This window comes from Salmo salar, chromosome 22 (assembly GCF_965601325.2).
Source record: "Salmo salar chromosome 22, fSalSal1, whole genome shotgun sequence".
Classification (NCBI taxonomy): domain Eukaryota; kingdom Metazoa; phylum Chordata; class Actinopteri; order Salmoniformes; family Salmonidae; genus Salmo; species Salmo salar.
In genome coordinates this window covers 40,324,444-40,341,400 of record NC_138312.1, presented here as the reverse complement: position 1 = coordinate 40,341,400, position 16,957 = coordinate 40,324,444, and the positions used below count along the sequence as shown (strand labels likewise).

At 45.4% G+C, this 16,957-nt stretch overlaps 1 protein-coding gene and 1 pseudogene across 1 annotated transcript in view; one reads left to right on the top strand and one right to left on the bottom strand.

Moving 5' to 3' along the window:
* Positions 1-2,466: 2,466 nt before the first annotated feature.
* Positions 2,467-4,681, top strand: LOC106583371 (somatomedin-B and thrombospondin type-1 domain-containing protein-like; annotated as a pseudogene).
* A 4,047-nt stretch (positions 4,682-8,728) lies between these two features.
* Positions 8,729-16,957, bottom strand: part of LOC106583532 (potassium voltage-gated channel subfamily B member 1) — a 70,897-nt gene continuing 62,668 nt past the window's right edge. Inside the window, exons 3-4 of the mRNA XM_014167832.3 lie at positions 13,586-13,796; positions 8,729-13,424 (exon numbers count right to left, since the gene is read on the bottom strand). Coding sequence (XP_014023307.1) covers positions 11,614-13,424; positions 13,586-13,796 — 2,022 coding nt within the window. The 3' untranslated portion in view covers positions 8,729-11,613. The remainder of the gene's footprint in view (positions 13,425-13,585; positions 13,797-16,957) is intronic.

The window sequence follows — 16,957 nt, the reverse complement described above, 5'->3', positions numbered from 1 at the left end:
TATTCTAATCATGTCTATTTTTGGAAATAAACTTCTGACATTAACATGCAAGAGGCCAACACCTGCTCTGTTTTTAAAATCATATGGAGTCGGTAGAGATTGCATGGTATCTACCGGCCCAGGGTTTGATTGCACATTACCTAAGATCAACAATAAACGCGTAACAATATATCTCAGTTGCCCAATGCGTGACGACTTGGTGGAGCCAGCACCATTGTCAATAAAACAGACTGAGTCTTTCGACAAGTTGAGGAGACTAAATTGCTTGGTCTATACCTAGATTGTAAACTGACATGGTCAAAACGAATTGATGCAATGGTTGCTAAGATGGGGAAATGCTCTGCTTTCTTGACATCACAATCAGCCAAACAAGTCCTACATGCCTTAGTTTTATCACACCTGGACTACTGCCCAGTTATATGCTCAAGCTCTGCAAAGAAGGACATAGGCAAATTACTGTTGGCCCAGAATAGAGCAGCATGGCTGGCCCTTAAATGTACATATCAATCTCTCCTGGCTCAAAGTAGAGGAGAGATTGACTGCATCACTACTTGTATTTGTGAGAAGTATTGATGTGTTCAAAGCACCAAACTGTTTGTTCAAACAGCTAACACACAGCCCGGACACCCATACATACCCCACAACACATACCACCAGGTGTCTCTTCACAGTCCCTAAGTTCAGAACAGACTCCGGGAAATGCACAGTACTACATGGAGCCATGACTACATAAAACTCTCTTCCACATCAGATAACTCAAGCTAGCAGTAAAATTAGGTTAAAAAAACAGGGAAACTACACCTCACAGCACAACGTGGACTGTGAAGAGAGACACACACACTCTAACATACAAACTCTACACACACGCACACATTGTAATATTTTATTGTTGAAATATTGTACATTTTATATTTACAATTTGTAATGGTGAAGCAGTAGCCATTTGTGAAGTGCAGAATGTCTTGTGTGATGTATTGTTTTATTTATTTATTTTGCCCCTAGAGCCGCATTTGGTCTTCAACGAGATCCGGAGGGCCGCACCAATTTTTGGAAATATTTCTTTGCCGTCAAAATTTGCAATAAATGATCCCCTATCCATCGTTTCTGTCATTTTTTGTGCTCCCTGACTGTCTAGCTTCTATTTTTTATTAGCAAGCTGGACACAGTCAAGGAAATGTATGAATGAAGAAGGTCCATTAATATTCCTACAAAGTTTCGATTTGGTTTTAGTCATTTTAAAGTGTATTGAGTTTGCCCCCGCCCTGCTTGATACAGAGACAAAAAGAGAGGAACAGAAGGAGTTTGAGAGAGAAGGAGGCAGAGTTATTGCTGCTATGTATGCCACTCAGAGAGAAGTCAATATATAACACAAATCTTTCAACAGGTAGACTACAATTATGAACTGATAATTCTGAATTATTGAATGAGTTTACTATGTGTGACGCTTATCTGATGACCTGGGGAAACTACCAAAGTAACATTTGATTGCACTTTGAATACGGTCTGTGTCTTTGGACTGTCTGTGACAGTTGGAGCTGACTAGGGGTTTATTAGAGTGGTAAATGCAAAGGTTCTTCATAACTCCCAGTGTACACCAGGACAGAGCCCCTCACACTGTTGATATGTGTGTGGAGAGAGAGGCACTGCAGTCAGGTCAATGCTTGGGAATATGCCCCCCCCCCCCCCCCCCACACACTCAGTCTTTAAGTAGCTGGGAAATGTGTATCCGAGTGGAAGCCCTGTGCTACCGCATTGTTCACAGTATTGTTTTTTTTCTGCATGAATGGCCCTGGCCATAGGAATTTGATTAATCCACTCCTTTCACATGTTGAGGAACAAACAGCCAGGAAAACTGACAGCCAATGGGTAGAAAGGATGGGCTGTGCAAAGCAAACAAGCTATTCATGCCTCCCATTAATTTAACCAGGGAAAATTGACATGTGGCCCCTGCTACACATACTGTCACTGTAGGCTACTGAGCATAACATAAACCTCATGGATATATACAGTAGACCTAAGTAAAGCTGCTCATAGGCATGTACCACGATCATATACATTTTTAAATGCACACCCACATACCATGCAATTATTACAATATAGTAAGGAGTAGTCTGCTTAATTGCCATGTTATTTGTAATTAGGAGCCCTGCAGGATAGGCTCTTATGCAAATATGCAAATAAGGAAAAAGCTGTGATTCACAGCTGTACTGTTTTAATTTATTTAATAGACTACCTACTGGACACACACTGGTTGAATCAATGTTATTTCCACTGAACCAACATGGAATAGACATTGAATTGACGTCTGTGCAGGTGGGTAATGAGCTTCCTTGTAGGGAGCGCTGTGGTTAGAGAAACTAACTGTCCCTTTAAGAGAGAGAGTGAGAGAGACATGGGGTTGACATAGGCCATTGCGTAGGCCAGAGATTGCAGCATGATTGCCCGATGACACTTCGACCCAGCGCACAGAAGTAGAGGGTACAGCAACAGCCTGCCAGGGTGGTTTGTCTGAGCAAGAAGAACAATTTGACATTTGAATTCATGGGGATATTTGGCTGAACAAACTTGGTGTCAAAAACATTTCTGAATGATATATATTTTCTAAAATCGAATTACAGAGATGAACAACATCAGAAACTCTCTCAATTTGAGCGTGTGAACGAACTGCTCTCTGGGATTTTACAAGTGTTGACTGCGGTGCCAAGTGGCACACGCGGAAGTAGGCTACTCCTCTGTGCCATAGCCATGCCCCCGTTCAGGTATACTGTTACCGGCCGCTGGATCTATTATTGTGTCGGGCTGATGGTTTTCCTGGTCGTTTTTTGGGATGCAGGGTGTGAGGAGGCTGGTTTCTGCTGTACCGGCCGCGACCCGTCGTGCATCAGTAAGGGATAGAGAGCTGACCGTTCGTATGGCACCTGCTATTGCGACCAGGCTTGTACCTCTACCCTGGACTGCTGTCATGATTATGAACTAGCCTTCCCAGGTAAGAAGTTTGACAAATTATATGTCGCCCAAATTGTGTCAATTTCAACAACGCCACACTAACCATACATATGGTGATTTTTAAACCCAGTTTGGGGCAAAGCTAACTGAGTTTCTCCTGGAAGTGGGTTTATTCATTTCTGTGTCAGACATGATTTGTTTGTAATTCATATATGTCTTGCTTATAGATGTACTGTATACCAATATACTTTATCTCTCTCACTTTGACTACATGCTTTTTCAGTAGCAACATGGTAGAGGACACTACCATAGATTCATGCTTGTATTTGCTTTTATTTCCTCCCTGCTATGTCCTCACCCAGTCCTGTCCTCCTTCCTAGCGGTGTCCTGTGTGGTGAGTGAGTGGAGTGTGTGGTCTAGCTGTGCTGAGCCTTGCAGGGCCACAGTTCGGATGAGGAGCAGGCAGGTCCTGCAGGAGCCCCAGAACGGGGGGGGGGGGGAACCCTGTTCACACGTAGAGGAGCATGCCGGCTGTGCAGAGTACAGGGACCACCACCGGCAGTGCAACAAATCACTGGGTAAGTACCACAGCCATACATATAGCCTTAGGTTGCATCTAGCGTTGGTTAGGACCTTACCCATATGCCGTTAATGGCATCTTGTCTATGTCAAATATTCCTCTGTCTTCAAATAAAGGTTACCTTCCCAGGTCCCTCTTGGGAAAGAAGTCTTCTGACCTCTATGATACTACCTGGTTAAATAAAGGCTGAATAAAAAAAACATATTGTGTGTGGGGGAACTAAATCTGTTGTTGTTGTCATGATGTTGTTATTATGGATGTTGTTGTCTTTGCAGTACCGGCTCTCATCCCTACCCTTGGCTATGGCAATGCCAGGAAGAAGAGAGACATCCCTGTTAACAATGATGATGATGTCACAGGGTGAGAGGCCCTGTTTATGTGTTTGTGTTATTCCATGGTATTCCTGTTATCTTCAGAGAAATATGATATCTAACCCGTGTTTATGTGTGGCAGGTAGCCTAGTGGTTAGAGTGATGGGCCAGTAACCGAAAGGTTGCTAGATCAAATCCCCGAGCTGACAAGTTAAAAACCTGTCGTTCTGCCCCTGAACAAGGCAGTTAACCCACTGTTCCTAGGCCGTCATTGTGAATAAGAATGTGTTCTTAACTGACTTGCCTAGTTAAATAAAAAATAAAAATGTGTATGTCTATATATATATGTGTGTGTGTGTGTATGCTTATCCATGTACTGTGTGCTGACCTCCCTGACCCCTGGGTGCCAGCGTAGTGTGGGGCAACACACACGCTGGATGCAGTACCTGAAGGAGGGCCAACAGGTGTGTGTGGAGTGCCAGCCTCCTGCCCTCGCTGCCGGGCAGAGTCATTGCTCTGGAGACGGTGAGGAGGAGGAGAGGTAAGACAGGCTGGGCCCACAAGGAGAGGCTATAGATATGTAGTAAAGATTTAAATAATGTTTACATACTAACCCAATATTGTGTTTCTTGTTTGGAGAGTCAGATTTCAGCCACTAGGTGGCAGGCATAGTCTAAACGAGTGCCTGATAAAAACTGTCTAGTTAACAACAGTTGTTTCTCTCTCTCCAACTCCCACCCCCTCCCCCCTCTCTCTCTGATTTTCTCTCTCTTTCCCTCCCCCCTCTCTCAGTGGCAGGCAGTCTCTGCAGTGGCAGGAAGTGGGTAACGTGTTTGGAGACTAGACTCCTGCTCCTGTCCCACCGTCCACAGCGTCCTCTTCATATAACCCTGGACAGCTTCCTCTTCATATAACCCTGGACAGCTTCCTCTTCATATAACCCTGGACAGCTTCCTCTTCATATAATCCTGGACAACCTCCTCTTCAGATCATCCTGGACAGCTTCCTCTTTGTATTATCCTGGACATCTTCATCTTCATATAACCCTTGACAGCTTCCTCTTCAAATAACCCTGGACAGCTTCCTATTTATTTAACCCTGGACAGCTTCCTCTTTATATAACCCTGGGTAGATTCCTCTTTATATAACCCTGCACAGATTCCTCTTTATATAACCCTGGATTACTGTCTACCTCCTCTTCATGGACATACAGACACAGGACAGCACATGGATCAGGCATAATCAGAAAGCCGCTCAGACAGTGTGTGCATGCATATGGACCAGACTGTACCAGTATCTCCCATAACAATTGGTATGAAACCTCTGCCAACATATCATTTTGAAAAGAAGGTTGACGATATCCGATCCTCGTTTGCTAAGTCAAACGACACCGCTGGTCCTGCTCACACTGCCCTACCCTGTGCTTTGACCTCTTTCTCCCCTCTCTCTCCAGATGAAATCTCGCGTCTTGTGACGGCCGGCCGCCCAACAACCTGCCCACTTGACCCTATCCCCTCCTCTCTTCTCCAGACCATTTCCGGAGACCTTCTCCCCTTCCTCACCTCGCTCATCAACTCATCCTTGACCGCTGGCTACGTCCCTTCCGTCTTCAAGAGAGCGAGAGTTGCACCCCTTCTGAAAAAACCTACACTCGATCCCTCCGATGTCAACAACTACAGACCAGTATCCCTTCTTTCTTTTCTCTCCAAAACTCTTGAAGGTGCCGTCCTTGGCCAGCTCTCCTGCTATCTCTCTCAGAATGACCTTCTTGATCCTAATCAGTCAGGTTTCAAGACTGGGCATTCAACTGAGACTGCTCTTCTCTGTGTCACGGAGGCTCTCCGCACTGCTAAAGCTAACTCTCTCTCCTCTGCTCTCATCCTTCTAGACCTATCTGCTGCCTTTGATACTGTGAACCATCAGATCCTCCTCTCCACACTCTCCGAGTTGGGCATCTCCGGCGCGGCACACGCTTGGATTGCGTCCTACCTGACAGGTCGCTCCTACCAGGTGGCGTGGCGAGAATCTGTCTCCGCACCATGCGCTCTCACCACTGGTGTCCCCCAGGGCTCTGTTCTAGGCCCTCTCCTATTCTCGCTATACACCAAGTCACTTGGCTCTGTCATATCCTCACATGGTCTCTCCTATCATTGCTATGCAGACGACACACAATTAATCTTCTCCTTTCCCCCTTCTGATAACCAGGCGGCGAATCGCATCTCTGCATGTCTGTCAGACATATCAGTGTGGATGACGGATCACCACCTCAAGCTGAACCTCGGCAAGACGGAGCTGCTCTTCCTCCCGGGGAAGGACTGCCCGTTCCATGATCTCGCCATCACGGTTGACAACTCCCTTGTGTCCTCCTCCCAGAGTGCTAAGAACCTTGGCGTGATCCTGGACAACACCCTGTCGTTCTCCACTAACATCAAGGCGGTGACCCGATCCTGTAGGTTCATGCTCTACAACATTCGCAGAGTACGACCCTGCCTCACACAGGAAGCGGCGCAGGTCCTAATCCAGGCACTTGTCATCTCCCGTCTGGATTACTGCAACTCGCTGTTGGCTGGGCTCCCTGCCTGTGCCATTAAACCCCTACAACTCATCCAGAACGCCGCAGCCCGTCTGGTGTTCAACCTTCCCAAGTTCTCTCACGTCACCCCGCTCCTCCGCTCTCTCCACTGGCTTCCAGTTGAAGCTCGCATCCGCTACAAGACCATGGTGCTTGCCTACGGAGCCGTGAGGGGAACGGCACCTCCGTACCTTCAGGCTCTGATCAGTCCCTACACCCAAACGAGGGCACTGCGCTCATCCACCTCGGGCCTGCTGGCCCCCCTACCTCTGAGGAAGCACAGTTCCCGCTCAGCCCAGTCAAAACTGTTCGCTGCTCTGACACCCCAATGGTGGAACAAGCTCCCTCACGACGCCAGGACAGCGGAGTCAATCACCACCTTCCGGAGACACCTGAAACCCCAGTAATCCTTCTAACCAGACCCCCCCCCCCCCCCCTTAAAAGATTTAGATGCACTATTGTAAAGTGGTTGTTCCACTGGATATCATAAGGTGAATGCACCAATTTGTAAGTCGCTCTGGATAAGAGCGTCTGCTAAATGACTTAAATGTAAATGTAAAATATAAGTCTTGTTTATATGGGTGTTTTGGGTCTTTTTGTTCTCTGGTTGGACAGAATCTTCCGTCTGAAACATGCTATTGTAGATCTGCTTCTTTCCTAAGAGTATATAACTATCAGTTCAATTTTTCTTTATCACTGAAAGCCTTCAATAATGCCTGGAATACATGTCAATAATCAAAACCATGAATTAATTAGATTTTATTTAACTGTCAGTCATCTAAGCGGAATGTAAAGAAAGATGTTGGGACATTGAGACACTTTTTACAGGACAGGGAAACCGGAGTTGTGTGTGTTTCACAGCCAGTCACGGCTCCAAAGTTACAACATGCATTGATAGAACAACAGAACATTTATACAGAAACAACTTACAGCATAGGAAAGACAACAGGTAGAAACATTACAAAACAAACAGTAGCCTAGAGACCTACAAACAGTAGAAGAAGAGGTGTAACGTACACAATTTCCCTGGAATTTGTGTATGTTACAATGACTGGTGGATTCAGCAAGGTTGGAATTAATTTCATCTATTTAAATTCTCTTCAAATTTCTAATTAAATTATTTAATTGAATTCTAATTTACCAAAGCATTTCAAATGGACCCCAACCCTGAAATCTAACACATTTCAATTGCATTTGGCTAATTCCTAATTGTACGTTTTTCATATCTTATATAAAAAAAAGAGAGATAAAAGAAGTCATTTGATTGTGCTTTCTCATTAAAACATAACATTTACAAATCCGTTGACACCAGAAATCCTCTTGTACAGGATAACAGTAGAAGTTAAAGGTCTTGTACACTACAGCAGTGTTTCACTACCCTGTTCCTCCAGTACCCCTAACAGTACACAGTTTCATTGTAGCCCTGGGCAAACACCTCATTCAACTCATTGAGGGCTTGATGATTAGTTGACAAGTTGAATCAGGTGTGCTTGTCCAGGGTTACAACAAAAATATGTACTGTTGGGGATACTCGAGTCCCAGGGTTGGGAAACACTGTACTACATGACATTTGGATGTTGGGTGACTTAGAGATGGAAGAGAGGACTGATGTAGAAAATTGTTTTTTTAGACATACCAGTCAGCGGTCACAGTATAGTAGTAAAGATATTTGACCTTGTCAGAATATTTTCCAGAGTCGACCCTCCTACCCAAACAAAAATATATAAAGGCTATAAGTAGATACTTGACCTGTATGTGTCTGTATGTCTGTCCATGACATGTGATCCAGTCAGTCTGTCCATCCTATGACTCTCCATTGGATCTTCTCTTCACAATGCTACAATTTATTTCATGTCTATTCATGAGGATTTGATTGTCATCATTCTTTAAAGAGATAGTTTCCATGACAAAGCGGTCCCTGACTCCCACAATATATTCTTACAGTGAAAGCATATATTGATGTATGGTAATGTGAAACATAGGGGACAGGAACACATATCTCAGTGTTAGACAATGCTCAATACCAGAACCGAGCACGAGAAGCTAGCGCTCTACAGATGACAGCTAATTCAACCACCAGGGCAGTCAAAGGAAGGATTTGAAGGAGGATTTGAAATGCATTGTGAACACAATGAAAATAAACCTGTGACATTGTACTGTATGTCCACCCTACAGCTGAAGTCATTCATGTTAACATTGTTAAACAAAGTGGAAGTTATCTCTCTCTCTCTCTCTCTCTCTCACACACCACACACACACACACACACACACACACACACACACACACACACACACACACACACACACACACACCACATACACACGCATGCACACCACTGTGACTGTTCAGGCCTAAGCATTAAATAGGCTGTGAACTACAGTGTTATGTGAAGGTAGAGATTGCCTTGAAGCGCTCTACAGGCAGAGAAAAAAACTGTAGCCAGTGAAAAAGCAGTGCTCAGTATATAGGCAAATGGTGTTCCCCAGATATTACTGTAACTCTAGTCACCGTTGATGATAACAGGTGCAGTCTGTAGGGTTGAAAACGACATACACCCTCTAGATCAGAACTATCTCGTCCATTACGAACATATGTACACACACACACACACACACACACACACACACACACACACACACACACACACACACACACACACACACACACACACACACACACACACACTGGAAGCAGCTCAACTTCCTCCACTAAACAGTAACCACAGCTCTAATCACCAGCTCTCTGCTTGGCTGAGCAGCAGTCCCTTTAGAAATGATCAACACACACACACTTTTTCAGAGGTTCTGCCCCTTCCGCAGTCATTGCTATTCCTTTCACACCTCAGCTCAACTCGCTCGGATCCAGCTCAGACAGGAACAGGAGTGATACATTTGACTCTGGAGATGCAGAATCCCGCCTTTTCTCTTTTCCTCAGAGCGAAAGAGAGCAAAGGACAAACACATGGACGTTTATGTGGACAGTGTTGTGGGACTGTCTATGATTTTAAACAATATCTACAGTATGCACTGTGATGTCTATTATTCAGAAAGCATTATCATGGATATATTCAAAACCAGGGTTGCATTATACCTGTATCTGAATTACAGAACAATGCAGGGGGGCTGTGGCTTCATGAGAGATATTTATCTATGTACATACCTGTGTACTAACTACAGTATGTTTGAGAGTTTTCAAACTGTATAAACGGATGAGAATGCATGCATTTTGATACAATCAGACTACCCACCCAAATTAGCAGAGCTATGCAGCCCTGGTATCAGCCTTGCCAGGAGAGAGCCTGTTACTATGGAAACTGGGCTGGAGCTTTCTTGAAGATGTCTGCCATATAAGACCTGTGTATCAGCTGGCCTTTAGTGTATGAATGTCTGTGTGAATGAATGCAGACGCACTCAAATAACACTAGACATGCTATTCAATCCAAACCTATAACCAGGTTTGGTTACGTAAGCTCTTCCCTTTATGAATTAATATGCTGTTCAGATAGCATTCTGGATTAATTTATGGCTTGTATGGCAAACCCAAGGAGTACCGCATGTAGGATCTCGCTCTCAGTGTCTGTCTCTCTGTCTCACCCCCTCTCAACGCTCAGTCCCCCCCACCCCCTCTCTCAACACTCAGTCTCTTTATGTTGTTCAAAGGAAAATGATGATGATGCATGTTGGGGCAGCTGTGTATCAATGTTTCACACTGTTTTAATATGAGCATATATCCTAAATGTTTGCTTGGATTTGGAAATATAAATTCACTACATTCTTTATAAAATACCATAAAAATAAACAGGTTATTTTTCCTTTGCACATCTCAGCATTTCGTCTGAAGCGATTCTTTTGAACCCTTGTGTCTTGGTGGTATCACTAGGAGGAAGAGGCAGGCTGTTCGGTACATGGACGCCTTGGAGCAGAGCTCTCCTAAATGTGTGCTTGATACACAGATCTTCAGGGATGATTATGATTCCTCACTTTGATACCAAAAATGTACAGATTATTTCAACCATTCCCCTCTGACTCAAACTCAGTGTAACACAAAACAACAGACAATCAAGACATATTCACAGACAGAAATGGAAGATCAGATGTGGTACTCTACACTCACCACGAGATAAACAAACTGTACCAAGAATAACAAGACTCACCGACTGGTTTTCCCCTAAAGCAAGTCTGGTTGAATCTCCAATAACTGTCTGACAAGAAGAAATATCTCATACAGAAATACGCAAACAGATACGGTCATGACACAACAGACTAGTAAACCTCAGATTCATATAGGTAACCTCCTTTATCTATATAAAAATAAATTAATCAGGTAAGACAATCTCAAAATGTGGATACATAAATTATCCTTTAAACATGTGCGTGCGCACACACACACACACACACACACACACACACACACACACACACACACACACACACACACACACACACACACACACACACACACACACACACACACACACACACACACACACACACACATATGACTAAGGGCAGGTTTGGGGCTAGGGGGGCTCTAGTAAGTAGCTTATTGGCGTCTACCGTAACTCTTCTTCTGGAATCCCTACTACAGTGTGAGCTGGGCTGGGGCTCAGGCTGGAATGGGACAGTGGTCACCTGAGATAGGTAGAACTGTTGGAGAATATAGGGGATGATTGTCTTTCTATCCCTCACAACATGAATCTCTCCTTGCTCTTCCCTGCCTCCTGGTTCCCCCCTTCATCCATTCTGCCTCACCTCTTTCCCCCTACCCCAGAGCCAATGAATTGACCTGAACCACCACAGCCCAAACCAACCAACAGACAAAGTTTCCCTTCCCAGGATGCTTTGCTTTGACCTTTGACCTACTCCCTACGCCCCTGCTCAGATGGGTCCCTGGGAGTGCTCTCTGCAGTTTTGTGATAGCTAGTGTACTGTGGCTAATAGGGAGGGAGAGTGGTGTTCTCGATCTATTCTACAAGTCTTTTCCCAGAGTATTCAACACCACAGCCCAAACTCTGCCCTGAATCTCTCTCATTTCCTGGCCCTTTCTGTTAGTTTGTAAAGGGACTCGGCACAGTGTGTCTCTCTTTCCTTCCATTTCTTTCTCTCTCTTTCTCTTTCTATCTCTCTATCACTTTCTCTTTCTCCGCCTTCCTCACACGGCTAGTCCGTGTCTCTCTGGATGTCACTGGATGTCCCTCTGCAGCTCAGAGGCTCTGGTCCATGGTACTAGACTTTCCTCTGTCCCCTTTGGGCCTGCGGGGCAGCTCCGGCACCACATTGTTCTCCGTGTGGCCCCCGCTCCCCCGCGTCCCCCCATCCAGGCTGGGGAACAGGCAGTTCTGCCCCAGCATTCGCTGGGTGGTGCTTGATGCCAGGTGGTTGATGCCTCTATGGTTGTAGCCACTGTTGATGTTCCGGCTGCATTTGGGGGCGCTGGAGCCGGCCAGCAGGCACTCCGAGGGGCTTGTGGCATCCGACATGTCCCTCAGGTGCTCGTCGTCATCTGTATCGGCGTCAATGTACTTACTGATGGAGGAGTCATGGAAGGTGAAGACAACCGGGGTGGAGGTCGGGGCCGTGGTCAGGGTGGAGCTGTCCGGAGACTTGGGTGGGGTCCTGCTACTGGCCGTGGTGTAGATGGACGTCTCCGGGCTGAGCAGGGAGCGGTCAGACAGGATGCCTGAGAGAGGATCACCGCTGCTGGGCGACCGACCTGGTCCTGGCCCCGACTCCCCTCCACTGCTCCGGTACTTCACCTTGTAGGAGTGGCTGCCACCTTTCAAAGGTTTGTTGAAGTTGTGAGTGTTGTCCGAGACTGAGTTTTTTGCAGCAGAAAAAAACTCATGCTCCAGGGTGGTCTGGAGGCCAGGGTTGGTGCTGACCCGCCCAGAGAGGGCCATGGCTGGGCTGATATGGGAGAAGCGGCTGGTCTCCTGGGCAAGGAGGGCCAGGCCGGAGGCTGGACTTAGGGGGTAGACACCACGTGGATTCTCCTGGAAGTCTGCAGCACAGCTGATGTAGCTGTCAATACTAGACAGGCTCTTCATGTCCCCCACCCCCTCTCGACCCCCTAGCATAGGGTCCCCTGGACCTCCAGGGATGGCCCCCAGCTCTATCTCATCCCTCTGTCTGCCAGCCCTGGAGCTGTTGTCGTTGGCGTTGAGGTTGGGCTGTGACTGGGTCTTGGCCATCTGGTAATACATCTCCTCCAGCTTCTGAGCGTTGAGCCCCTGAGGACTGGAGGCCCTGGCCTTGCTGGGGGAACCCGTCTGGGACTCCACAGGGTTGAAGGAGTGGGCCGAGCTGGTCTCTGAGGCGTTGGCAGCCCGCTTGGGCGTCCACTTCCAGTGGCTGGGCGAGAGGTGGTTATCTTGCGTCAGCAGCCTCTCGCTCTTCTCCACCACCACGTTCATCAGCTCGGCACTGCGGGCAAACGCCTCCTTCATGTTCATGGAGACAATGCTCCCATTGCGTTTCGCCCTCTCCAGTGCCTCCCGACGCTTCACAGCTTTCTCTTGACGCTTCTGCTCCTTGTAGAACTCCGAGAAGTTGTTGACGATGATGGGGATGGGCAAGGCTATCACCAGCACCCCTGCAATGCAACAGAGACCCCCCACAATCTTCCCAAGCAAAGTCTTAGGGTAAATGTCCCCGTAGCCCACCGTGGTCATAGTAATGGTGGCCCACCAGAAGGAGGCAGGGATGCTTTTGAACTTTGTGTCATCCTCGTCCTTCTCGGCAAAGAAGACTAGGCTGGAGAAGATCATGATGCCCATGGCCAGGAAGAGGATGAGTAGACCCAGCTCATTGTAACTCCTCTTCAGGGTGAAACCTAGAGACTGTAGCCCCGTGGAGTGACGTGCCAGCTTCAGAATTCTCAGGATACGCATTATCCGGAAGATCTGAACCACCCTCCGGACGTTCTGGAACTGTAGAACACTTTTGTTGGACTCTGTCAGAAAGATTGTGATGTAATAAGGAAGGATGGCCAGCAGGTCGATCACGTTCAGGGGACCTTAAAGATAAGATAAGATAAGACAGTACTTTATTCATCCTCAGGGAAATGTGTTTGCACCAGCTAAAATATAAAACACCAATAAATACACAACAGTGGACACACAGACAGACACTAAAGGTAGCACATGTTAAAAGTACATTAAAAACAGAAGTGTTCACCTTTGATGAACTTCCATTTGGTGGGGGATGAGAGGAAGCGGAGGAGGTACTCCATAGTGAACCAGGCTATACAGATGGCCTCTACATGGGCCAGTTGGGGGTTGTCTGAGGCATGGCCAAACTCATCTGTGTCCTGCAGCTCAGGCAGGGTGTTGAGGGACAGGGCGATGGTGGAGAGGACAATGAAGAGGATGGAAATGATGGCTAGGATCTGGAGGAGAGAGAGAGAGAGAGAGAGAGAGAGAGAGAGAGAGAGAGAGAGAGGTTATCATTGAGGATGATTTGCGACAGAGACAATGTATGCGTCCCAAATGAAACCCTATTCCCTATATAGTGTACTTCTTTTTACAATTCTGTGCCATTTGAGACTCAGGGTCATTATCAAAGACATTATCAGTGTCATTGATATACGCTATTTAGCAGACGCCTTCATAAAAAGTGACTTACCGTAAAGTACAATATGTGCGCAAGTAGCAGTGGAGATGTCAGGAGAAGAGGAGGACAAACAGAGGCTCTGTGAGCCCCATGAATGGGAAAACAAACAACATACAACTTTATTGTCTAATGTGATTTGCACATTCGGTTTTTGCTGTCGTGTGTTATTCTGGACAGATCTGCACATCTGACACATACCTAGATTCAAATTTATTGAGGAAAAATTGAGAAGAGTAGTATTAGAGAAAAACTCTGAATGCATTATAAAAATGCATAGTCTTGAAAACAAGGTTCCTGGTTCCAATCAACCACCCCACAATAAAAAAGCTTACACCAGTTTTTGTGTGTTTGGGTAGGAGTTCAGCCTAATGCAGGGGGACTGACTTGGAACAGTTATTAACTCATGACCCACTTATCTGACTACAATTGCCTCCTCGCTATGAATGAGCGTTAGAGTGAGAGATAATGCTTAGCCAGCAGAATGGCAACAACAATCTAACATTTCAATCAAAATTTAAAAAGGGCAAACAATGGATGGAAATATCTTTAAGAGCCTGACAAGTCGCAGAAAAATCTTATTTCCAAATTCATTTTGGCTCCTGAGTGGTGCAGCGGTCTAAGGCACTGCATCTCAATGCTTGAAGCGTCACTACAGACACTGGTTCGAATCCAGGCTGTATCACAACCGGCCGTGATTGGGTGTCCCATTGGGCGGCAAACAACTGGCAGAGTCATCCGGGTTTGGCCTGTGTAGGCCGTCATTGTAAATAAGAATTTGTTCTTAATTGACTTGCCAAGTTAAATAAAGGTTAAATAAAAAATAAAAAAATATATACATTTCATAACTGTTTTATTCGCTCTATCTAAAAGGTTGAATACAAACACATACTTTAATGTTACCCCTTCCTTGTGTTTTTTTGTAATAAATAATATATTTTAGAACAAACAAGCTTTGTTCAAAATGATTCCAACTGTATTCAAATTCAAATGAATTCCAATGATAATGCCCATGATAGATCCCAAGGTAACTGTTAATCTGACCTTGATGTTATCCAACAACAGTAGTGCTTTAACCTGGGGTTTACTGTAGTATCACTGCAGATAATCCATCTCTCCAAAGCATGTGTGAAAAATGTCTGTGCCTGTGTTTGTTTATCTGTTTGTGTATACATTGTGTGTTTGTGTGTGTGCATGTGTGTGTATGGAACGTTACTTGAAAATTAGCCACAGGCTCATTGAGGCTAGTCCAGTATGACAGTTCTAAAAGAGCCCATTGCCTTCCACATGTCACACACTCACACACACTTTACATTTTAGTCAACTTAAGGATCTGGCCCTTTTTTGCAATTATCGCCTAACATGACATACCCAAATCTAACTGCCTGTAGCTCAGGACCTGAAGCAAGGATATGCATATTCTTGATACAATTTGAAAGGAAACACTTAGAAGTTTGTGGAAATGTGAAATTAATGTAGGAGAATATAACACATGAGATTTGGTAAAAGATAATACAAAGAAAAAAACGTATTTATATATATAAATAAATAAATAAATAAATATATATATATTCCCATCATCTTTGAAATGCAAGAGAAAGGCCATTATGTATTATTCCAGCCCAGCCATAATTTAGATTTTGGCCACTAGATGGCAGCAGTGTATGTGCAAAGTTTTAGACTGATCCAATGAACTGTTGCATTTCTGTTCAAAATGTTGTATCAAGTCTGGCAAAATGTGCCTAATTGGTTTATTGATAAATTTTCAAGTTCATAACTGTGCACTCTCCTCAAACACTAGCATGGTATGCTTTCACTGTAATAGCTACTGTAAATTGGACAGTGCGGTTAGCTTAACAAGAATTTAAGCTTTCTCCCCATATCAGATATGTCTATGTCCTGGGAAATGTTCTTGTTACTTACAACCTCATGCTAATCACACATTAGTGCACGTTAGCTTAACTGTCCCGCAGGGGGGATACTGACCCCCCCCCCCACAGAGAAGCACAAACACAGGCACACTGGGGAACACTTTACTGTCTGTCTGGCCTTTCAATCCTTTTTCATTGATAAGAGCATTAGGAAGAGATCCTGGAATCAGCACTACTCAATCCCATAGCCTGAGGCACAAATCCAGTCTGGTCCAGTCAAGTTCAGCCAGTCCAGTCCAGTTAGTCAAGTGCAGTCCAGTCCAGCCAGTCAAGTCCAGTCCAGAAAAGTCCAACCAGTTCAGTCCAGTCTAGTCTAGTATATTAGGATATACTGCTACTCTATGGCCTACAACTCATCAGTATATTAGGATACACTGCTACTCTATGGCCTACAACTCATAAGTATATTATTAAATACTGCTACTCTATGGCCTACAACCAGGGCTGGCCCTCCCATTAGACCTATGGCGGCACTTGAATTTGGGGCGGAATTTTAGGGGCGGGTCTGGGGGGGGCAAGGCCCCTGTGATAACAATTTTGAACCCCCTTGTGGCCCCCCTAAATGTGGAGTATGACATTTTTTTGACATAACACATTTTTGCTATCCGTTATTAGACAGTGGCAATGCGGAACACTAATGATTATGAACATGGTCTTTTACCTGCTAATGCCTGCAATGCAGTGAAGAAAACGATATGACAACAATAACGTCTAATGTAACTGGCCTCTCTAACAGTACAACTGGCCCCAGCTTGGCCCCCCTGTTGAAATGGTCTAGAACCGCCGCTGGGCATTTTGACAATTGGCTGCCGCCCTCAGGCGCCCCTGATCAGCTACTACACTGCCAGCGGCACCCCAGCCAACAGCTCATAGCGTTGCTGCCGTTCCCGCCCCCACCGCGTTCCCGCTTCTCCTGAAGTTCACTCCCACTATCCTAAGGTGATGTGTGTGTTTATATGGGATTATCCAAGTGTGAAACATTAATAAAAATGAATCTGCCAATGAAATT